At 53.0% G+C, this 24,762-nt stretch overlaps 1 protein-coding gene across 5 annotated transcripts in view; it reads left to right on the top strand.

Annotated features, from left to right (window-relative positions):
- Positions 1 to 24,762, top strand: part of LOC116953199 (formin-binding protein 1-like) — a 76,453-nt gene that overhangs the window by 16,198 nt on the left and 35,493 nt on the right. For all 5 annotated transcript variants that reach the window (XM_076074812.1, XM_076074813.1, XM_032973155.2 and 2 more), the window contains exon 2: positions 22,628 to 22,743. In XM_076074812.1, coding sequence (XP_075930927.1) covers positions 22,628 to 22,743 — 116 coding nt within the window. The remainder of the gene's footprint in view (positions 1 to 22,627; positions 22,744 to 24,762) is intronic.

Below are 24,762 nucleotides of genomic sequence, written 5' to 3' on the forward strand. Positions count from 1 at the left end.
TGTTAGCGAGTAGCAGCACCTATGAAAGCTGGCACGGCACACGAGGGGGTGGGTGGTCGGTCAACATCACGCCCGGCCGCCTTTGTCTCCCCAGTGGCGATGTTTATTACACACCGCACCAGGTACTCATTTGAGGCTGAGCCGACCCAGGGGAGGCCCAGGACCGGTTCAGATAATCGTCACCTGGTGTCGACCGCGAGCGGGAATCGAACCCAGCTCGCCAAGGTTCGCAGCGTAGCGCTAACCGCCACCAACACAACACACACAAAAAGCGCCAAAATATTTGCTTTGATTTCAAAAGCAAGCAAACAGTGAGTGGGGCGACTGGGGCTGTGGGGGGGGGGTCTAATTACAGGCAGGGGGGTCTCATGACAGAGGCTACGGGGGCCCCCTAATTGGACAATGTGCCGACGGTAAATTGTTGCTAGATGACAACAGTGGGTTCGGGACGAGAATTTACTCTCATTTGTCCTTTGTTATCAGACGTGTTGACGCAGGAGAGGCCAGACATCGTCCTCATAAGACTCAGGAGGGTGACTGCCACAGTCGTGGGGGAGCAATGTTGATGCTGCTGCTCCTGCTGCGTGTGATTACGAATGAGTAGCTTGTAGCGTGATGAGACACCGTCAACATTTTGGCTCTACGTGCCGTATACAGGTCCCACGCTGTGTGCGTGCTTTGTATAGTTAATCGGCCACGTGTGCGTTGTATAATCGTATTCATAATCAAGCATTTTTTTTTTGGGGGGGGTGGGGGGGGTTAGATTGCGTAAATATAAATGCGTCATAAAAAGCTAACACCACCACCGACACACCCGAATTAGTGAGGTTTGTCATGTAAACAAAAAAACGTGCCAGTTAGTTAATACTTCAGCAACACCGGTGTGTTGGAGGGTAAACTCGCGGCATTCACAAATCGAGTACGACGTTTCGAATCGGACGAACGAGCTCGGGGTGGGGGGGGGGCCTTGCACGTTGTTGTCCTGCCATGGGGGGGGGGCGAGTGTGTGGTTAGGGGGTGGGGTGGGGTCAGGGGGGGGGGGTAGGGTCAGGGGTAGGTGGCACGGTCGACGGCGGTCGTCGTTGTCGCCCCCACCCCCCGGGTTGACATTGCGATCGGGGCTCGCTCCGTAATCACCGTCATCACCGTCATCACCATCATCACCGTCATCACCATCATCACCGCCATCGCCGTCACGAGGGGCCCGCTGCGGGACTCTGACCCGACCACCGCTCGCGAGCGAAACACCGCAAGCCAGGAATAGGTGCGCAAGGAGCACGTCACGCCGAGTTTACAATCTCCTCGAATGCTGTATCATCATCTTTATTACTACTACTACGATGATTATGATTAATTTGCCTGTATACCATACCTAGAGAAGTCTTACGACTCTTAATTTTAGGGGGGGGGGGTTCCTGCCAAGTTTGTTGCAGTAGTAGAGCAGTGTTCTTTAGTTGGATATTTTGGCACAGTAGGGGCCACAGGTGGTACATCGTCCAGTCATCATAGTCAGTTGACCCATGGCACCTAGGTCTGTCCCGTGACCTTCTGTCAGCGGGCGTTCGACACTTCACGTGGCCTCAATGTCCACATAGCCTGGCACAAGGGCCGTTGTGACGTCACCGCCACTTCGTGGTGATTGGCGGTTGTTGCAGTGTCCATTTGAGGCCTTGTCTGTCCAGGCCAGTGTTCTTCGTTGCAAGGCCCCCACTGGGCCACTGGCGGCCCCCTGGCGGCCTTTAGTGCGGCCCCAGACAATAAGTAAGTAAGAACATTTGTTATTGCGCACTCTTATGAGTCCAGTCCATCACGAATGCGCGTTGATCACACGTTGAAGTAGGCTCTCTGAATTAACAACAACAACAACACTGTTTTGAGTGTGTTGCGAAGCTGGCTCAAACCCAGGGATGGATCCGGAACGTGAGCTGGAAGCATGTGTTCCAAGGTCGTTTGGCCGGAGACTCCGAAACTGCGCTGGCCGTATCGCACACGAGGTTCACACGCAGCGGGTACAGCGGCAGGTCGCCGCGAGTCCGTGGATCGTAGTCGGAGTCGATCTGGGTCTGTCGAAGATGGTACGCATCGATCGGTGAGATAGGACGGAACAGATTGATGGAGACTCTTAGCCTCTTGAAGACGAGTAGGCATAATTTGTACGCAACCCTGTATTTAATAGGTAGCCAGTGTAGCTCATCAAAGAGTGAAAACACCCCCCCCCCCATCATGAAATGTGTGGCGGCCCCTTCCTCAACCTGACGATGTTTTATCGGCGAAAGTGGCTACCCCCCCCTCGTAAAATTAGTTAAGATCACTGCAGTAGTAGAATCCCAATTGAGTGCAGTACCATAAGTGTAATTTTCCATGTGTGTTTTTTTCTTTCTTTTTTAAATTAGGTAAGTTTGTACTGTCACGCCGGCACACGATGGCCTCAACCCTTTGCCAGCGATGTCACGGGACACGCGGGGGTTTAACATGCACCGCTGAGCAGACGGCGCATCCTATTGTCACGTTTGTTTGCTCACACCGCAGTGTTAATCAGGGAAGCCGCGGGATTCCGAACCGCGAACCTCCTGCGGCAAGCGCTGCCACCACCAACCCCGCGTCCACGCAACTCCACGTGACAGGATTATTTTTAAAAGGTCGGTTATATGTGTGGACGTCTAATAAATCGGTTTAATGGATAACAGTAAAGCGCAAACGGCTTTTGAAAAAAAAAAGTGCTCTCCTTTGCTCGCGCTGTGTTCCACGAATACCTATTTTGATGCTTTACAACTCTTGAGGTTTGAAGCGCCCGCGCACAAGCCCTGTTCCCGTCCGTCGTTCTGTAACGCGGGGCGACGGAATCTCTCGTAAATATGGTCCAATTTGAACTCGGCTTTCTCTCGTAAATATCATCCAATCTGAACTCAACTTTAGGGCCTCCGGATATTTCAAAGCTCGCCGCACCAACGTTGTACTCTTTTTTTCCACGCACGTGCACTTGGGGTCGGGGGGAGGGACGAGGGGAAACGTGGGGCCGCTCCTGAATTACGGCAGCGGCTCTATCACTGTTGGCGAGAACGAAGCTGCTTCATCATTACATTTAAGGCGGGGGGGGGGCAGTGCGGGGGGCAGCATCCTTGGAAAGGCTGCTGTGCAGGATGTCCTGTTAGCGGCTCAATGCTGGGGGGAGTGGGGGGGGCAAGACAAAAACAAATCTGTGTCAGAAGCGAACAATTGTGTGTATCTGCCAGAGTGAATCACCACCACGACCCATTGTTACAAATAACCCACATGCTCTCCATGTGACTGATACATTGCACCATTCCGGGCTTCCGGCACCCAAAAGGAACACGTGTAAGTGGTTCGCAGTAGTCGTAGCAGCAGTAAACGAGTGCGTGACTAAAGCGTCTTGAGAGGGGGTGGGGGGGTAATAACTAACTACCTAAATAAATAAATAACTTCCCGGCGGCGCCCCATTCATCATTAACGCCAACCCAATGAATGGCAACTGCCTGTGACCGAAATCGCGGGGAATGTACCCCGACTTCATCACGCACAGCTACGCAAGCTCAACAGGCTTGGGAGGCTGCTTAGCTTGAGCCCGCTAACCAGGACATCCTTGTGTAGGGCCCTTACCAAGGATGTTGCAACCCGCCCCTTAGAATGTGATGGCGGCGAAGCGGTTTGATCCCCCCCCCCCCCCCCCCAACGGTTGGTGTAGCCGCTTCCCGTCATTCGGGAGGGCATCATGCCCCCGGCCTGGAAGGCCGCCGAGCCCTGCGCGCGTTGCCGCACTTCCCGTCGCGTGTTCCCTCTCCCCCCTTCCCCCCCCGCCCCCCCGATGTTTCTCCACGATTTCTTCGTCCGCGAGTCTCGACCGCGCTCGCGTCGAACTCGGCGCCTCGTCCACCCTGAGGCCACACCAGCCCCCTCCCTGCAACTGCCCGCTCGCCGCCGCTGCTGGCGGAAATGGGGCCCCTTGGCCAGATGGAGCTCCGGGGCAGCACCCCGCGACCGGTGTGCCGTGGCGAAGTTGCCGGGTGTGTCCCGGGCCTCCCCTAGGTCCACTCGGCCTCAAATGAAATACCTGGTGCGGTGGTGTGATATCATCGCCGGCCGCCGGGCGTGGTGCTGGCCAGCCGCCCCCTCGTGTGCCGCGCCGGCCTTCATAGCCGCTGCTGTTACTCGCGAATGGCACTTGCCCCGACAGGCTGTTAAGGCTATACGGGGGAATTTTTGTCTTTGATGCATTATGCATCGTACATTATTATATAAACACGTGCAATATTTATCGTTTACGTGCAATATTAATCCCTCTCTGCGCAGTGTCAGGCAGCCACAGACCTTTACGGAGGGTGGGCAGTCGATTGGGCAAAGGGTCTGCGAGTTTAAATGAAGGCGTCCCTGCGTGAAACACTCGTGCACAGCTTGGAGGCAAATATGAACAGAACTCTGGCCTGTGTCTCAACCAAATAAATAATAATGATCCTGCAATGCAATTTAAGATGCGCGCGATATTTTACAGACACCGTGACCCGAGGCGCGGCGCCAGGGCTCAGTGTCACTCGCGAGCCAGGAGAGAGAGAGAGATGGGGCCCTTATTTCTCTCTCCGTATGTTTGTTGAACTCCCTTCGCACCATACGTAGCCAACCATGCTAATCGGAGGTGCGGGGGGGGGGAGGACAAAAACATAAATGGCAAAAGCAGTTCTAAAGAAATTAGTTTTAAATCTAGATTTAAAAGTGCGTAGCTCCGGTGGCTTCCTAATATGGGAAGGCAGAGCATTCTGGATGGCCGCAGAAGCGCATCTGAAAGTGCGCAATGCGGTGACTGCCTTTGTTCGATGGCGAGCCAAAAGCTGCTGTGATTGAACGCTGCTATCATGGCGTCACCATGGGTGCCACGGTGGCGAGGAGATGTTAACTACCTCGCTTGGCATGCAGGAGGTCGTGGGTTCGATCTCGAACCTGGCACCTGCTGCTGTATATTGGGAGTTTGTGTGTCTCTCTGCTACGGAGAAACGACACCTGGCAGTGACCAGGGTCCTGCTCCTTGGTATGGAGATGAGGAGGAGGTTGTGAGTGGTGCTGCTGCTGTGGAGAATTCCACCCTGAGCGGTTGTGCAGGGACATAGGATGATTAATTTTAAAATCACTTAGTCCATCGGCCTATTGGTTTTCCGGACCAGTATTGCTAGCTGCGTTTGTTTAAGCGAGCAAACTCCGTTTCAACTCTCTCGGTATCATCAGCAGAACGAAGCTAGTTAAGCAATTGCTGCTGGATGAACCGGATGTTATTGGCAAGAGCTTTGCACATAAACTATTAGCAACCTGTAACCAGTGCCACACGACAGGAAGGGTGGTTACGGATGTAATGAATGGAAAAAGAGGAAGGAACGGGAAAGGGAAGAGAGGAGGAGAGACAGGATGGGAATCGAGAGGAGAATTATGGGAAAAGGAACGGCAGCAGAGGGTTCAGCAGAGATGAGGATCGGGAGGAGGAGGAGGCTGAATCAGGGCCTTGACGCTGCTGCTGCATGGTGGAGGAGCGGCGTCTGTTCTCACAGTGGGCGGCGACGGGGAGAGGGGAGGGGCTCAGAGTGGGGGTGGCCACACACAAAAGCCACGTGGTTTACGGGAGTCCTGTTCAGTGAAAGAAAAATAAGCAATATTGTATGCAAACTCATAGTGTTATGGGTAAAAGCGAATATAATTCTATATTTAGATTTGTACACGTGGTATTGGGAGTGGTGGTGCAACGGTTCCTGCACCACTCCATGAACCCACCCACCCGAGTTGGATTCCACGTCTAATATCAGTGGCGAGCAATATTCCAGCTTGTGCTGACCAGCGTGGTGAAGCATGGTAAAATAAAACCTCCACGACTGACCGGTGTTGGAAGGCCTGATCGAGCTGCGGATTGACAAAAGGGGACAGTACAATGCATGTATGCTACGTCTGTCTGTGTTTTCTTGGCAGCCTGCGCGTGGATCAGCTGATTTATTATCGCTTGGCAGGCCTTCTTCGGTGCAGTTTAACCCACTTGCATTCTCCAGTACAGTATCACTTTAGGCTAGGCATGTCATCATCTTGAAGTATGGATGGTAAACATGTTTGATATTTACTCGCAGTCTCTGCTTTTGCATGCTTATGTTCGCAATCCATCGTCATGAGCCACGGTCAATAATTTGGAATTCGAAAATTACGCGCATTTTACTCATTTGGGATTGTACGCACCCCAGGGACACTCTTGGAGATGAGTTCTCACCTGGTTGAGCAAGATAAACGTGAACTCAGTCAATTACCTACTCGCCCACCCTTTTCACCCACCCACTCATCCACTCACTCACGATCTTACTCATTGACTTACTCTTTCGAATAAGACTAAACTGGTCTCTTGAGTTCTCACCTGGTAGAACAAAATAAACTTAAACTCAGTCATTCACTCACCCACCATCTACACCCACCTGCCTACTCATAATGAATTCACTCACTCACCATCTCGCTCATTCACTCAATCATTCGCTCTTGCGGAGATCCTGGTGTCTCTCTCACGACTTGCCCCAACAGTCTGTGCAAAGCTGTACGATGGATCTTTGTCTTTGTGCGCCAGTGTATTTATAAAGCAGCTGTTCTGGTTGAGCTGGTGCCGGTGTATTATTTGCCACATGCACAGACACCGTGCCACACCGCACGGGCGGGCGGGCCTGACACAGCCCGCCCGGACTTGTCACCATCAGGCGCGGCGGTGATGGCGGCACACGCTGTAATCCAGGAGGCAAGGGTTGGTGGATGACTAAGGAGATCACCATTTCCGGGAGGTAGCAGTACGGAAAGTGGGGTTCTCTGACTCGTCTGTGCAGCCTTTTAACCACATGCACGCGAGTGTTGGGGTTTTCTCTGGGTTCTCAGTTTTCTTCTGGCACCCATTATGGAGTATAATTATGGACTCATGAATAGCTCCTGGGCTTTCCAGGTGTTGTTGTCACGGGGTTGCGAGGTGGTGTGGCCATGGGGTGGCGGTGCTGAGTGTTATCCCCTCGTGCGCTTAGTGGGTTTTCTCCGGGTCCTCCGGTTTCCTCTCGCACGAAACCAAACTCATTTGCGGATTTTGGCCAAACATCCCAACGTAGCAGCGTGACCATCCTGAGAATAAAAAAAACAAGACACTTCTTGAGACTCGGCAAGGCTTTCCTGTATAAATAAAGGCCATCTGTATCATCTGTCGTCATTACAAATTGTGGCCATACATCCCAATCCTGAAAAGGCGCCTTGAAAACTAGGTAAGAAAGGGGTTCTTCTGCCATGGAGATGGAGCAATGAATTCAGCTCGTGTGTAGGTGCTAGATCAGTGGGTCGGCAACCTGCGGCTATTCGTGACGTTGTCTATTAAGGACCACCGTCTCGTATTCACATTGCATTCCGGCTCTTGAAACGTCGAGTTTTTTTCTTACTGAATTCGAAAAAAATGGCTCTTCTTGTTCTTTCAGTTTGCCGACCCCTGTGCTAGGTGGATTGTTGCATCGCGAGAAACCATGAGAGATGACTGCTTTGGGGGGGGGGGGGGCCTTCATCCAGCAGCGGATTGAACACGGCTGACGACGAAGATGGTGGTGGTGGCGGCGATAGTGACAATCACTAGGCAAGGCCTTCGTGTGGGTTGATAATGCGCGGATTTATTTGTTTAAGCAACCTCCCCCCGAGCCGCACTTATCGCAGTGGGCACACGGGCAGGTGCCATCGTGGTGGGTGGGTAGCGTGAATTTCCCTGTTTGGAGCATGAAAAAAAAGATATGTATTTTAAAAAAAAGTCAATTATCGGTTGCCCCCCCCCCCCCCCCCCGCTATTGTTTTGTCAGCGAGCACAATAAGCCCGGTGAGCGTTAAATTACGATTGCGGGGGGTGGGGGGGGGCACAATGCAGCTGGTGGTGGCAGTGCCCAGGTTAGTGGCGCTCACCATTGTGGCCGCCGCGCTTTGCGCCGAAGAGATAACGAGCGAGCCGCGGCGGCTGTAAATCTGCGGCGGAAGTGTCATCATCGCCGGCGCGCGGCTTCCCGGCGTGTGTTGTTTCGAAAGCCGGGTTGTGAGAGATCCGTTTGACACAGAGCCGCCATCCTCCCTGCCCCCCCCCCAGGGTCAAGGTTTGGACGAAAACGATGGGCAGCGCGGGTTCACGCGGTCCATCTCCCACCGCCGCGGCTTCTCGCGGTCGATGTTGTGCCCGGGAGCAATGTTCAGGAACCCGGTTCTCAGTGACGGCGCTGTGACGAGTTCATTTATGCGTTAAAAGAGTGCATTCATCTTAAGCGGCAGACCCAGTTTTTACGTAAAGTTATATCAATTTGTGCAGTCATTAGCGGCCGCGCTGCAATGAACGTTGTTATTTTAGTAGCCACTGCGTGTTGCTCTGTCTCACATGTCCATAATATGGGGTGGGGGGAGGGGGCAGCCATCCCCTACTGCGCCCCCACCTATAATCCCACATCCTTGGATTTTGTTGAAGTTGTTGTAGTCGGCCTGTAACTTCCCACTGCAGGGAAAGGAAAAGGCCTCTCCTATTTTCTCCAATTGCTTTGTTTAGCCAGTCTATGAGTCTATGTGCGAGCCTTTGGGTCTCTGTATGAGCCAATGGATCTCTGTGTGAGTATTTGGGTTTCTGACTGTGTCTATGGGCCTCTGTGCGAGTCAACGGGTTTTTGTGCGAGCTTACGGGTCCCGATGTGACTGTGGGCCTCTGTGAGTCTTTGGGCCTCTGTTTGAGTCGACTGGTTTCTGTGCGTGTCTATGGGTCCCGATGTGACTGTGGGCCTCTGTGTGAGTCGATGGTTCTTTTTGTCAGCCTGTGGCTCTATGTCCGCATATTGTTATTTTTTATTCAGCATGCAACTTCCAACTGCTGGATAAAAAACCTCCCCAATTCTCCTATCTCCTCCAATCCCTTCCTTTCCCTGTATTTCTTGTGCAGTCGTGGCCTCCGGACTCTACGATTTCACCTCTGCCGTCTCTTCCACCGTCTCCCCTCTGCTTCTCTGCCCTTCTCTGGGTCTCCACTCCGGAGTTAATTTCATCTCTCGCCAGCTGTTCTCGTGACGCGCCCTGCCTCCATTTCCCATTTACACCTCGGTTTCCTTTGCTTTAACAGCAGCAGCTACACCAGCATTAGCATGGCTCCGCGTGACGCCCGTCCTTGCAGTTGACGATCTGGCAAATCGACCTCGTCCTATGCCGTTGGTGTAACACGCACGTCAATGTAGCATGGGGGCACGGGCGTGTAGAGGGTGTGCCGATGCAGGCAACAGCGGATTCAAATCTGGTCCGAGCTGGATTGCGGCAGTGATGATTTGTTCGAGTGGAAACAGCGTAACGCTGCGGGGGCATGCGATCATATCGAGGTTATTTGATGTCCCACTTCGTAGAGAGTTGGGTTTCTCACATCCGCAATATTTCACAGCACTTGGTGTTTGTGCCATTTTCATAGCGCAAGGGATATCACCAAGTAAGGCTGCTCGCTCTGTTTTACGGACACAGTCAGCAGCAGTTTCGCAACAGGGGTCGATGTTGCTGTTTGTAATCCCTATTGGGTAATTTTTTTGCGGTGTCATTTATTTGCAAAAAAAGTGTCAACAAATGTGGACTGTCACGCCGGCGCGCAGTGCCCTACTCCTTTCGAATGACGTCACGGGAATCTTCAACACCCACCATGAATCGGGCGGCGCGCGGTACTATCATTGCGGTTAATACAGCACCGCAGTGTTAACCAGGGCCGCTCGCCGAGTTTGAACCGCGAAAACTCTATGAGAAGCGGCGCGAACTCGCTACCGCTGGGCCATGGCACCGCCCCGGAAACAATAATACTTCGTGGTGAACGTGCACCGAGTTGAACGTTCGTGGTTGAATGTATGCATGGTGAGCTTCTTTCACACCGTACGTAGCCAACCACGCTTATTGGAGGTACGTGGGAAGGACAACAAACTAAACACAAAAAAGCTGTTATAAACAAATGAGCTTGTCAATCTAGATGATGATTTAAAAGTGCGTAGCTCCCAGTGGCTTTCTAATATCGGAAGAGCGTTCCAGACGGCCACAGAAGCGTATCTGAACGCGCCCGATGCGGTGACACGTCGTCGTTCGATGATTGGCCAAATGCCGCCGCTGCGAGGATGACCGGAGTTCGCGTGATGGTTTGGTCTATGCTCCTTGACGGGATCAGCAAGTTATTGTGGGTAATTTGTGGTTGTCCCGCCCTGGACAACTGCTAACGGTGGCGGTGCGGGGCGGGGTTCGCGCGTCTGGGTTGTGCCATTCTAGCCGGGCTAGTGGGAAGTCGCCGCTTCCTCTTAGCGGCGGCGCCACCACCGCCACCCTCGTTCCGGGTTGCATCGCCACCGATTCACTAAGTGTAGTAGTAGTAATAATAAATAATTACATCTTCCCCCCCCCCCGCCCCGGCAGTTTTATCCCGAGCGTGCTATTGGTGTCGCGTCATCACGAAACGGCAAATTCACTGGGAATTACCGCAGAGCGGCGAAACCCTCCGTGGATCTAAACAGCACTGCCCATGGAAATTAATACCACAGAGCTACGTGTGAGACCCCCCCCCGCATTTGATGATTAACAGGGAACCCCTGTGAGGAGAGAGCCCGTAATCCCCTTAGCCTCCCTTCCACACGCCACCCGCATGCCCTTTCTCAGCCTCTAGTTAATTTTTTTATGGTTACGAGTGTCGTTTGTGGACGGGGGTGGGGGGGGGGGTGCTTCGAGATTTTACCGCATTTATTTTACGTCAAAACAGAATTCGTTTCTCAGAATCGGAATTTTTTTTTTTTAAGACTGGAGGAAGAATCCGATGAGTTGTGAAGCTCTTCGGGGGAGGGGCGGGGGGCTGTGTTGAGGGGGTGCACAGGGGTCACAAGTTGACATTTATTTTTTCACGGCCGGGAAAAGATCGTTGTTGTGTTCGCTGCGGGATAATTATCGCCAGGGGAGCGGTGGCGGCGGCGGCCGGCGGGCGAGACCAGCAACGGAGTGGCAGCCAAAGGAGGGGGAATCGAATGGCGTCGTCCGCTGAGAAAACGGGGCAGTTGTAAATCTCGAGGCACGGCGACCGCACGGGGGAGGCCTTTATCCAGCGGTGCCATTGATCATACAGAGGATGATTTATGGAAAGACCGGGGATGTTATTGATCCCTTGGTGTCGTTCGGAAGAGTAGGCCGTTGTGTGCAGGCTTCGCATTTTAAAAGTACCACGGAAATGACTCAATTGGGATTACACACAGCGATTATCGCCCTTAACTGACCGACTCATTTCCGTTTGCAGGCCAGGGTCTGGGTCAGCCTCTGGCCACAGAGGGTGCCATCTGGAGCCATTACTATATACTACTAAACTTTTTTTTATTTGACCAGGTAAGGCTCACCTGAGCTATATAGCTCTTTTTCAGAAGCGACCTGGCTATCACAAATGATAGCTCAACGAATTGGCTTATCATCGTGTGGAAATTTATGAGCAGCCTAGTGGTCTAAACGCGTGACCTTGATTCCAAACTTGGAGGGGAAAAACCGGAGGACCTGGAAAAAAATCTACACGACCACGGGGAGAGAGTGATAGACACGCAAATTTCAAATATACCGCAGGCGTCAGTCGGGATTGAACCCACGACCTCCTGCATACCAGGCGAGGGAGTTAACATCTCGCCACCGCGGCTTCCTCCAGTGGAGGCTGTTCCAGCAGCGCGAGGCGCTCGTGAGCAATTGCAAGGCTGCGCCTTTGCCTCCGATCCACGTGTCACTCTTTCTGCGTCAGTGTAAATTCCCCCTATGGATGCTAAGCCGGCAATAAATAAATGGAAGAGAAAAACATTTATAACGGAGGACGGATTCTAGAGACATTAGTAGATTGGAATGCCCCCCCCCCCCCCCCCCATTTCTTGGCTCCGAGTTAAACAAGCTGAGCGGAGCAAGCAGTGGGTTTGGTGGAGTGGAGTGTGTGTGACTCACGGTTGTGTGGGTCATCGCACTTGTGAATTGTTTGGCAGAGATGGAGCATCCGTGAGCGATATAGCATTGGCATGTGGTGCGCTGGTGGAAACGCTCGAGCCTCATGGCAAGAACACCTGGGTTCGACTCCCAACTCAGGCGCCTTTCTCCGTGGTCATTGTATGTTTTCCCCCTTTTATGCAGAGTGTGAGTCAGTGTGGTGTGTGGGTGTGTGGATTCTGTATGTTTCCCCCCCTGTTCTGCAGTGATAGTCAGTGTGGTGTGTGAGTGTGTGGAACCTGTACGGTCTCCCCCTGTTCTGCAGTGTCAGTGTGGTGTGTGGAGTCTGTATGGTCTCTCCCCTGTTCTGCACGGGTTTCCTCCGGGTCCTCTGGTTTTCTCCAATCAATAAAAATCCCCTGATACACTCGAACCGATTTTGGCCCAAATCATCCCACGTGCTGAAAACTGACCTGCAGAGAACTCCGTTGGGATCATCGCACACCTCTCTAGCGGCATCGCAATCCTCCTGGGAAAACTTGTGCAGGACCCTCCTGAAAAAAAAGAGTATTGAGACTTTGTGATATTTTGATCGGTAAAACAAGCGTAGTAATCATAACATTAGTAATATTACTATTAATAAGCAATAGTTAATTAATAATAATTGTTATAATTAATTATTGTTATTACTAATTATTATGCTATTAATACTGTTATAATAATTCTAATTATTTTAATATTTGCCTGCTATTGCTTGATTACAACCAGAGCTAAATTTCTCATTATTTTCCGGAACGCTGCTCGGCTGGCATTGGAGTAGTTCGGATTACTGGCGTAAGGCACTGCCACTAGACTCCAAGCTATACTTACGCGTACAAATCCTATGTTAGTTTAACACGTAGGCTTTCGCGACCTACAACTCATTACTAATCATAACCAATGACTGATTACTAATCGATTATATAATTACATTACCCCCCCCCTCCGCCTCTAATCACTGCACCTGATGAGTTAAGTGATGACGTCACTCTTCTGCTCTATATAAAACCGGGAGCAAGCGAGGGCTTTACCATTCTGGCGAATTGCCCGATGATGCTGGAAGTATTTACCAGCGAAACGTCGTACTCAAACTGTAAATGTGGATTAACTCTTCAACACACCGGTGGGCTGAAGTAGTGAATTATTTGTCTTTTGTCAACGTGACACTTTTCTTTGCTGATTGGCCGTGTCGGGTGGTGGAGGGTTACGACACATTTATAAATAAACGCGATCTAACCCAAAAACCTTTATTATGAAATCCTATGTTATTTTACCCTGTATTCCCTGTAATCCCATGAGAAGGCTTCTAGGAATGTAGGATGCAATGATAACAGAATAAGGTGAGATGGATAAGGTAGATATGTGAACACCTGTAGAACACAACAGTTAAACTGAACAAATTCAGGATCGTGAGAGAATTGGTGACTGCGGTGGTGGCTTCGGAAGGCCGTTTTTCAGCAGTGGATTGCCATTGACTTATGGCGGTGGCGATGATGATGGATGATCTATGGCTGTGTATCTAAATGTGTAACTCTGTATCCTGTAACGCTATGTCGTACGCCTCCCATCCATGCACACACGACGGAGCCGTATGGTCAGTGTTAACATTTCCTTAAAATAGGCCCTCCGTGTTTGGTGGAGTTTTTAACAGGGGCCGAGGACCAGGCGTGGTCGTGGTGGTGGCAGTGGTGGCTACAGTTGCCACCTGTCCTGGGTTTTTTTTCAGCATTGTCTTTTAGCTGCTGTCCTCGGAAATCTCCAAGTCTTTCCCCGCCACACACCACACTAGCTACTCGTTTGAGGCCGAGTCGAGCTCGGGGAGGCCCAGCACCGGTTCAGATGATCGTCATCGGTGTTGGCCATGAGCGGGAATCAAACCCGGCTCGCCGGGTTCGCAGCGGCAGCGCAGCAGTTAGCGCACTGCCGCTACGATCTGATACACGTGTCGTGTGGTGAATGACGACTCGGAGGCAGGTTTGCAGGTAAGGGTTTATTAACACAAGGGAGCAATAACTACACCAGAGGTAGGTGGCCCTACACTGGGTTCTTCACGGGGACCTCGGGCTCTATCTGCTGCTAGCCCAGCTATCTCGGGCTCTATCTGCTGCTAGCCCAGCTATCTCTGGCTCTCTCTGCTGCTAGCCCAGCTATCTCGCCTCACCTAACTCTAGCTGGCTCGTGCAGACTTCTCGCAGCCTTACCCCTCGCTATCTCTCCAACCCCTCTCTCCCGGGCTGCCACAACGACCCCCGTTACGTCACGGGTTCCCCCTGAAGTACCCCCTTACAATCCCCGTCACATGACGTCATCCCGCTATCCCATGACACCATCAGGCTTCTCCTCAACACACGTATCGACCATGAGGCGCGAAAGTCGATTTTAATTCGTGAATCAATGCACCTGTTACAAGCCTCAACACACACACGCACGCACGTGCAGGCAAACGCCACCGATGTTGTGATTCCTGTATTGATATTTGGGTCAGATCGCCGCGTGAGTAAAATGCCGATGCGTGTAATTTCATATTATTGTTGCTCGTATGTTTAAGGCCTTACCGAGGTCTCTCGCTCCACTTCATGTCCCGCCAGGGACCTAAAAATCTCGCTGATGGTGCCCCTGTAAGCAAAAACTCAATCCTGGTTACGTTCCTGGGGATGCCCTCCAGTTGTGGAACTCCCCACTGGTGCCCCCCCCCCCCGGTTGGAACTCCCCACTGGTGCCCCCTCCCCCCCCCTGGTTCGAACTCCCCACTGGTGCCCCCCCCCAGTTGTAACTCCCCACTGGTGCCCCCTCCCCTGGTTCGAACTCCCCACTGGTGCCCCCCCGGTTGTAACTCCCCACTGGTGCCCCCCCCCCCGGTTGTAACTCCCCACTGGTGCCCCCCCCCCGGTTGTAACTCCCCACTGGTGCCCCCCCCCGGTTGTAACTCCCCACTGGTGCCCCCCCCGGTTGTAACTCCCCACTGGTGCCCCCTCCCCCCCCCCTGGTTCGAACTCCCCACTGGTGCCCCCCCCGGTTGTAACTCCCCACTGGTGCCCCCCCCCCCCCGGTTGTAACTCCCCACTGGTGCCCCCCCCCGGTTGTAACTCCCCACTGGTGCCCCCCCCGGTTGTAACTCCCCACTGGTGCCCCCTCCCCCCCCTGGTTCGAACTCCCCACTGGTGCCCCCCCCCTCCTCCGGTTGTAACTCCCCACTGGTGCCCCCCTCTCCACTGGCGACTGCCCCCCTGGTTGCACTCCCCACCGTGTACCTGGGATGTTCCTGTAACTGCCGCTAGCCGCTGCGGATGGTCTAGAGGTCGTGGCTGCTCTTGTTGTGACACTGCTGCTCTGAGCTCAATGTGTGGGAGGTTTCCCAGCTGTGGCAATACGGCCCCGTGAGTGTGATACAAATGTGGATGTCATTTTTCAATTTATAGACAAAAAAAGTGTTTAAATTTTACCAGGTAAGGCCCACTGAGCTACGTAGCTCTTTTCGGAAGCGACCTGGCAACCACAAATGAAGTGTAAACATTGATAGCAGCCAAATACTCTAAACGCGTGACGTTGATTCTAATTGTGGAGGGAAAAACCGGAGGAACCGGAGAAAAATCCACGTGACCACGGGGAGGGAGAGTGAGACGCGCAAACTGCAAATATTCAGCAGGCGTAAGGGTTGGTAAAGAACCCACAACCTCCTGCATACCAGGCGAGGGAGTTAACATCTCGCCATCTTAACACCCCTTTTGGCGGCACCGGTCCCGTGGAGATGCGGGATGACAACAGAGCCACGTTGGCCCTTCAGTTAAAACTCCGGCGTCGACTTCCTCCGCACAGCCCGCTTCCTGTCAACAGCCACACTGCCACGGGTCGCATTGGTTATGCGTAATTAGGATCAGAAGCTTTTATGTAACGCGATAGCAACTGTAGGGTAACCGTGCGTTGTTGAGATTCTCTTAGGGGAGAGTTCGGGGGTGGGAGGGGTGGGAGAATTCCTTGGCACGCATTCCGTAGGAGTGGAATATTACTCTCACGGAATGTCGGCCACATATCTAACGATAATCCTTGCTCATTTTCGGGTAATAACAAATATACAGCGCAATTTTGCGCTGTGTCTCACTTTGTATGGATTAAAAATGTGTTGTTAGTCCATCGGTCACACGGCACTCCGGAACAATAACGAAGCAAAACTCCGGACCGGTTTCGAGCTCCGGAGTCTCATCAGCAGAGTCCGGAGCGTGTTAAACAAATGACTGCCGGGCGTGCCAGATGTTATTGGCAAGAGCACTCCCATCTAATCTATCGGGGGGGGGACTTGTTCATCAGAAGAAAAAATAAGTTGCGTGGTACACAAACAATGTTTCGTCCACCGGCCACATTGCTTATTGCACCAATACCATCCAGCAGTGTTTGTTTAAGTACGCAAGCTCGTGGTATGGGTGCCCGGCGATCGACGCTGCTTCTTCGGCTGCTGTAGTAGTAGTTTTCGTCCACGACCTACACAGGCGCTACTCGCTAACAGCACTTGCCTCAACGGTCTGTTAGGGGCCGTCCATACATGACGTCACGCGATTTTGGACGATTTTTGACTCCCCCCCCCCCTCGTCACACGGCGTCACAAAAAGTCAGACCCCCCCCCCCTCAAATATGACGTCACAAAGCTCTGCCCCCCCCCCCCCAAAATAAAACATGCTTCAAATCGCTTTAAACTATTGTCATTGTAGAGCGTATCTAATGTGGCGCTGCATTCTGATGTTGTAGGAGAAAACATTTATTAAAAAGTATATTTAATTAAGTATAACGTGTTGTCTATATTTATTTAAAGTTGCGCATCTTGATGTGACGTCACATTTCTCAACCCCCCCCCCTCGTCACAAATGTCTGACCCCCCCCCTAGGTACGTGACGTCATTTATGGACGGCCCCTTACTCTGGCGTGTTGCTTCTCTCGAGCCTTCCCAGTAAATACACTCTTACTTGTGTGCACGTACCCCCTGCAGGAGCAACACACCCATAATTATGCTCTCACCAAAAGGGGCCCCCTTATAGGCCAGTTGTTAGTCGTCGTCGTCCCCCACTTTAAGACCCATTAACACTACACCCCCCTCCCCCCCTGTTTTGTACCCCCCTACCCTTAACCTCACATCCACTTAATCCCACCACCCCCACCCCCTCCTCCCATAGCCAACGTCCGAATGTTCACCCCCTCCTCCCCTACACTCCGCACCCCCCTACCTCTCACCTCTAACCCTGGCTTTGACCTCCAGCATTGGCTGCTACGCAAACCGGGTCCACGCGTGGCTCGCGTGTTACTCGCTTGTCTGTGTCCCAAGTCCATGTGGATCAGCTCACTTTCACCTCCTCCTCTTCTTCTCGACAATTCAGGCTCAGTGTTGGTCCTGTGAGAGGCACCCTTCCGGATGAATACTAATTTTGAGATATTTTTCTTGGCAAAGGGTCTCGCTTGACATCATGGCGTGTGACTCACTCCCACCAGATGTTCTTTGTCGGTTGCACATGCGCAGTCAGGCGCACACACGCACACGCTCACACGTGCAGTCACACTCGCGCAGCAGTGCAGTCACACGGGCACGCATGCAGCCGTGCAAGACAAAGATCCCCCGTATAGCCTTAATAAGCGCGCGTACGCACACACGTGTAAGCGCATGCACACGCACACAGACGCATGCAGGCACACGCACACACGTGTAGGCGCACACACATGTACGCACGCGCACGCACGTGTAGGCGCGCGCACCCACGCAGACAGATACGTGCAGACACACACAGATCCCTGTTGGCGCACGCGCAGGCGTTGGCATACACTCACACAAGTGTAGGTGGACACACTTATATGTGTACCCGGTGTAGTATGTAAACATAAGCAAGCAAGCAAAGGGGAGACAAAGGTGGCCGGGAATGGTTTGGGCACACCACCGCCTTGAGTATCATACCGGGCCTTAATAGGTGCTTGCTAACAGCGGTTGTCCAAACAGTCTGGTAGGCTACAGTGAGCTCCTTTGTGCGCGTGTGTTTATGTAGGTTTTATTTTTTTAAATCAGTTGTTGAGCACATGTCTAAAGGGCCCCGATGGCGCTATACAAATGTGTCGGTGTGTTTTTAATAGGTGCTCGCGAACAGCACTTGCGCCTGTGGCATCCGAGTCTATACAGGAGATCGTTGACCTTTGGGGTGTGTGTGGGCGGTGGTGTGGAGCGACGGTGTCGCGGCCAGTGCCCAGCGCTACTCGCCCCGGCGACCCGAGTTAGATTCCACGCTCACGGCGAACACCGGTGAGGATTATCTGAACCGGCCCTGGGTCTCACCTAGGTAGACTCGGTCTCAAATGAGTACTTGGCGCGGTGTGTGAACATCGCCACAAAGGCGGCCGGGCGTTGTGCCGTGCCGACCTTCAAAGGTGCTACTTCGCTAACAGCACTTGCCCGTTAAAACAGTCTGCTAAAGGCTATACGGGCGGTCTTTGTCTTTGTATGCGTATTGTAAATAAACACGAGTGCCCTCAGGGCAATGTACCCCCACCAACCCATCTGCCCGCGGTGGAGGGGGGGGGGCCCTTTTGCCGTCTTCCTGCTCCACTGAGTGGGGAGGGGGGACGGACGCTTCATTGAACATTTGGCGAAATCTGTTCCGCGGTCAGCCCCGTAGCGCCTACGGGGGAGGTCGTGGCGACTGGGCAATGTCACCCATCCCTGTCGCGTGAGTCAAGCTTCGGGATCTTTATTAAGGCCGGAGGAATCCGATGAGCCGCCAAGCTCTTTTTCTTAGCGCGATCGGCAGTGCCGGGCATCACAGGCCGCGACCCCCGGGTGATGTTGATGCCAAAATCAACGTCGGCTGGGCGGTGGTGCTGGTGCTGATGATGGCGGCTAAGCTACTACACGTGGCTGCCTGTAGTCTAGCATAGTGGAGGCAGCAGCAGCAGCGAGGGTTGGTGGATCATCGAACAGATGGGAATTGAAACACTTCTCCCGTGGGCATCGAGAAAGAGCCATACTCCTGGCTCTGCTAGTAGAGGGCGGTACAGCAAAGTGAACTAATTGCCATCTGTTTGCACCTGTACGGGGATAGTGTTGTCCCCTTGCACAAGGTCTTTATTTTTCCTGTTAATGCCACGGTGTTATTGGATAATTGTGCGTGTGCACCATTGTATGGATATATGTAGAACTTCTTTCTTACCATACATAGACAACTGCGCTATTTGGTAGTAGTAGCAGCAGCATCACCAAATTATGCGTTTAATTACAAAGCATGTTGGTGCTGCTCTGCTCCTTTGGGGCGGTGGCGCTGCCCCGAGGTGGAGCGTTCACCGCTTTGCATTTGCAGAGGTTAGTGGTTCGAATACGCCAGGCCGCACTGGTTATACCATCGCGGGTGTGTTAGGAGATGAATAGCAAAGTACTGCGCGCGACTTCTGCTTCGCAGTGGGCGTTTAAAGATCCCCGTGGCGTCATTCGGTAAGCGTCAGGCCATCGTGGTCTAACTTTGCCACGTAAAAAAATAATTTGACTCCGTAAATTGCTCAGCCGGGATCACAGGTAGCAAGCGTCTCTCCCCACCGTCCTCCCACCCTACTTCATACAACTTGGCAGGACTTTCCTGAAAAAAAGTCATGAGAGTCGGCGTGGCTTTCCCTGGGTACAAAGACAAACTGTTTTTATTTTTTCCAGGGAAGGCCCACTGAGCTGTGCAGCTCTTTTTCAGGAGCAACCTGGCCACAAATGATAGCTCAACGAAGTGGCTTATCGTGTGGAAATTTATAGCAGGCAATTACTGTAAATGCATGTTTCGAGATGTGGAGGGAAGGACCGGAGGACCCAGAGAAAATCCACGATCACGGGGAGAACACGCACACTCCAGATACACGGGCGTCAGGCACGGGATCAAACCCACAACCGTCTGTGTACTCGGCGAGCTAGTTAACATCTTGCCACCGTGGGTGAACAACAGTGACAAAAATAATAGCAAACTGCAAAATCCTACGCGCTGATATTCCAGAATATTGATTCCTTGGGGGTGAAGCAAGTATTTATTCCTTGGGGCGCACGTAGTTCCAGGGGAGATCACATTTTCTCTGACACGGGCTCCCAATGCTCATCCAGACAAGACACTTGAATGTACATCTCGTCCGCTCAGCCTGCAGAAAGACTCCTACGCTACTGCACACATCGACGGACAAACAATGGCTGGGTTCGGCCTTGCTTCCTGTGCGCGTGTGCTTCCCCGCCGCTTCCCCGCTGCTTCTGGCTGCCGCGCTTCTGGCCTCCCCGCCGCACGTCCAGGAAGCGGCCGTCCAGATGCGTTTAATTTTCGCGGCTTGTACTCAGGCTGCCACTACCACCACCACCGCCGCTTCCCCCCCTCACCCCCCAAACCCTCCGCCACTCCGCAGTGTCGAGCTTTGACACAGAAAACCCGAGGATCGTTACACGGCGATGTTGCTAAGGAACTCTCCCCACGTGAACTGTGACCTCTGGCCCAGTATGCCGGCTCTAGCTAGGACTGTAATAATAGTGTTCTGTACCTTATGCCGAGGGATGCTGCCGCAGTGCTGTAATGGAACAAAAAAACACGTGTTTAGAGTACTGTATTTGGCTGTCATAGATTTCCACGTGATAAGCCACTCCATTAGGCTCTCATTTTGTGGCCAGGTCGCTTCTGAAAAATAGCTAAATAGCTCAGTTGGGCCTTATCTGGTAAAAAAAAAAATAAACTGTTTAATAGCGAGCTCAATGAACTTGAAAATTAAGAAGGTACCAGTTTGATTCCATCTCCTGGCCCGGCATTTAGAACAATGGTGCAGTTTTCTTAAACCCCCCCACCCTCCACCGACCATCTGTGCCTACTCAGCAGGGATCCATACTCTTTGGTTCTTTCGGTAAAGTCACGTAGGTATAAAATAAAATAAGTTAAATTTAATTTTTAATAAGATAAGTGTAATTTATTTAATTTTATACCTACGTGACTTTACCAAAAGAACCAAAGAGTATAGTTTTAAGACGGTTCATCCACGGTCAGTCGATTGGCAGGTCGCGTGCGGTGGACCAAACGGTGGGATATTCCCACCTCTTCCAAGACGGCTGGCAAGCGTGGAGGAGTAGGCTAAAGAAACACGCCCGTTACAGCTCCCCTCCAGTGGAGGCCTTTCTTCAGGTAGTGGCGCGAGCGAGCGCATCTTCCCGCGCAAAAATCGAGACCGCCGCGACCGTGCCTCTAGCCCCAGGGGGTCGGCAAACCAAAACAACAAGGAGAGACATTTTTTTCGACCGCAGCGTTTGAAGGGCCGCGATGCACGTGGTGAATACGGGAGCGACGGCCCTTAAATAATGTCCCGATGCGGTCCTTCAAGAGCCACCGCGTGCGGGCCTCCGGAGCCGCAAGGTTGCCGACCCCCTGGGTCCAGCCGGTGCTTTGTACGCACGACCTCGAGTCGCTCGCTCGTCGTAACTCGGGCGCTGCTCACGGAAGCCGCGTTGCTCTTTCGATTTCGCTTTATTGTGACCGTGCCACATGTAAATTTGGTAATCGCGGCGAGCCTTATGGCGCGAAGGAAGCCGCTGTGTGTATGTCACAGACGAGTGGAGTCTCTCTGATTGTTTCACAGTAGAGAGGGGGGGGGGATGACGACGACGACAATGTCACTCTGTGTCTTCCAGGTAAATAATATGAAGACCATTTTTAAAATTAGGCCACGCGTTTGGGACCGCGACACCGCACCGGCACGTAGTGGTCTCCTTCGTCCTTTTTTTTTTTAAACCTCACGGGATCTTTATGAATCTTTAACGGCTGGCTGCTGTGAAGTGGACGACTCCGTGTCTTCGTGGTTAATACACCACAGTATTAACCGGAGTGGTTTACTCGTGGCGCGGTTGTAAATGAACACTGCTCAGACTTATTTATCCTTTGTCCCCCTCCAGTTATTGGACATCGCAGTGGATGCAGAGCCCATCGCTTTGAGTGCATTACGACTCCATATTAATCGGGGGGGGGGGGGGGGGATCCATTATTCAATGGCGGTGGATGTAATATTTATCAACCTCCGGGAGGACAAAAATCAAAGAGACAAGGCGCCCAACCCTCCCACTCCTCGTCGATGCGTCACACACGCCGTTAAAGTTTGCGTGTCGCGGTCACGCAAGTCGCCGCTAACGTTTGGAACTAAACAGAGTATTCGGCGATGCTGCATTGGCAGTGGTCCACAAGCACAATTTATGGTGCTATGAAGAAGGACCATTTCCCGAAACATCGCCTGTCATGTATATATATTTTTTTCCTTTTTGATTAGGCCAACGACAACAACCGCCTTTCGCTGACTAAGTGGCGGTAACGTCACCGCGGCGCTTGTGCCAGGCTGCGTGCCCTTCGAGCGCTGTCGCGTGAAGTGTCGAGGGCCCACTGGCGGCAGGTCACGGGACATAACCCTGCAGGTGCCGTGGGCTGTGCGAGGCCGAGGGTGTCACCAGCCCCTGGCACCGCCTTCCTGCCGACGTGAGCGCCACCGCTTGGGCGGTCGCCGCCGACCAAACGCTTGCGCGGGCGAGCGGCAAACGGGTGTCGGAGAGCGTTGCGGAATCCCGAGCGCGTGCATGATTTTTCTTCCCCCTTGCCTCGGCGCGTGCGTGACGCGTGTGCAGGATCAGTTTGAGGGCGTGGAGCGGCACACGCTGTGGGGCGTGGAGTTCCTCGAACGCTTCTCCAAGTTCGTGAAGGAGCGCGCCGAGATCGAGATCGGATACGCCAAGCAGCTACGGTACAGTCCCCGCCCCCCCCCCCCCCCCCCGCCGGCTCTCGCCGAGCACCACGCACAGCCCGGCGGAGCGCTCTCTCTCCCGCGGCATTTATGCGCGCCAGCAGCACCCAGGCGCCAACACCATCATCATCATCATCCACCTTCAGGCAGCAGCTCAAGGCTTCTTGCCTGTTCAGGATCTCACCTGTCCAGGCTTCTCACCTGTCCAGGAGCTTGCCTGTTCTGGGTGACATGCCAAGGTCTCTGAGCTTCGGCTCCTGCCTCCCGAGTTCTTGATCGAACAATGCTTCCGATTCGTTAAATACGTGCGCGTCATGAATATAATTTATTATTATTCATTATATTTATTAATGTTATGAAGGGTGGCATCGATAGCGCCCTGTTGTTTCCCTGTACGGTCCGCATGGAAGTGCCGGGCGCCGGGTTTATCGATGCTCCAAGGCTTTAATCCCCACCAAGTCGAACGAACTCTCCGAGCCACTCCCACATCTCGACGAAAATTGCCAAAACACATTGCCTTGGCGACTTGCCCCCCTCCCCCTGCCCCGCCACCCCCGCTGTTGGTAATGGAAACATCTGCACATCGCCCCCCCCCCTCCACCATCCGCCGCTGCCCCCAATAAAAAAAAAATTGGACAAAAAATGAACGTTGGTGAAGATGAGAATCCGGCCCTCTGTGTCTCTCTTCGCACAAAACAGCGCTCATTCACAACGGCGGCTGGCTGGCTGGCCGGCCGGCTCGGAGGTCACAGCGGCTGAGCTGGCACCCGCTGAGATCCTGTGTTCCGGTCCACGTTTTAGCCGAACCGCCGCGTATGTTTCTCGCGGCCGCGCTGCCGCTGCGTCGCGCACCGCCCCCCCCACCCGCCTGCCCCACCGCTGTCGTGGCGATGAGCATCGCCGTCAGTGGCAGGGCGGGTTGGGGAAAGTTGCTACCCCCCCTGACTGAGTTGGAAATGAGGTCACTGGCGGGGACCCCAGAGGCAGCTCCCAGGTGGCTTTCCTTGACTGCGAAATTCAAGTTCCTCATTCATTGTTTGACTCCATACAATGTGCCACCCCCCCCACCGTGTGTTTACAGTCACTCCATAGTGTTTACGGCACAGCAGCTGCTTTTCAGTGTTTTGCCATTCAGTGCTCGCAGTCGGCCGACGCGGTTATCGTAACATGCGTCATCTGTGCCACCGTGGCCGCCACAGTGGCTAGGAGATGTTAACTGCCTCGCCTGGTATACAGGAGGTCGTGGGTTCGATCCCGATCCTGGCCCCCTGCTGTATATTTGAAGTCTCTCTCCCCATGGTCGCGTGAGTGTTTTCTCTGGATCCTCTGGTTTTCCCCTCACATTTAGACTCAACGTCACGCGTTTAGAGTATTTGGCTGCTGCATATTTCCACGTGACAAGCCACTTCGTTGAGCTATCATTTGTGGCCAGGTCGCTTCTTAAAAAAAGAGCTAAACATAGCTCAGTGGGCCTTACCTGGTAAAATAAAACAAAAAAACATTTGTTTCGTTTATAGTTTAATGGTTTAGTTTAATTAAAAATAATATTAGCCGTTTCATTTTTAAAGGGACGCCGATTTACGATTAACGCTCACGTTGATCGGCGCCGTGATTACGCAGCGCGCGCGCGGGTCACGAGCGATGGAAGGTGCCGCTCGCTCAAACGCAGCTGTAACGGTAACAATAACATCGCTAAAGGTCACTGCGACTGCGCACTAATGAGCAATGTGAAATATTCTCAGCGGCAGCCGACGCGGGGGGAAGGTCACCGTGCTCTGGTGGTGCCTTCCCGGGGAAAAAACGAAACCGCCGCACGTCGCGTCCTACGGCGTTCGTGTTTGCGGTTTCCGCGGATCGGCCTTCGGTCGCGCTCCTCGACATCGTTCCTGAGCGTGCGATGAAACGTTGTCAGCTGGTAGCGCACCACCCCGTGTCTGCGGGCAACAGCCCCCCGGGATATTGTGTCCCAGAGAAAACCCCGGTATAATCGCAGGCAGTGGCTGATACCTGGAGTTGAAC

This window comes from Petromyzon marinus, chromosome 50 (genome assembly GCF_048934315.1).
Source record: "Petromyzon marinus isolate PM22_M1 ecotype Great Lakes invasive population chromosome 50, UKy_Petmar_22M1.pri1.0, whole genome shotgun sequence".
NCBI lineage: Eukaryota > Metazoa > Chordata > Hyperoartia > Petromyzontiformes > Petromyzontidae > Petromyzon > Petromyzon marinus.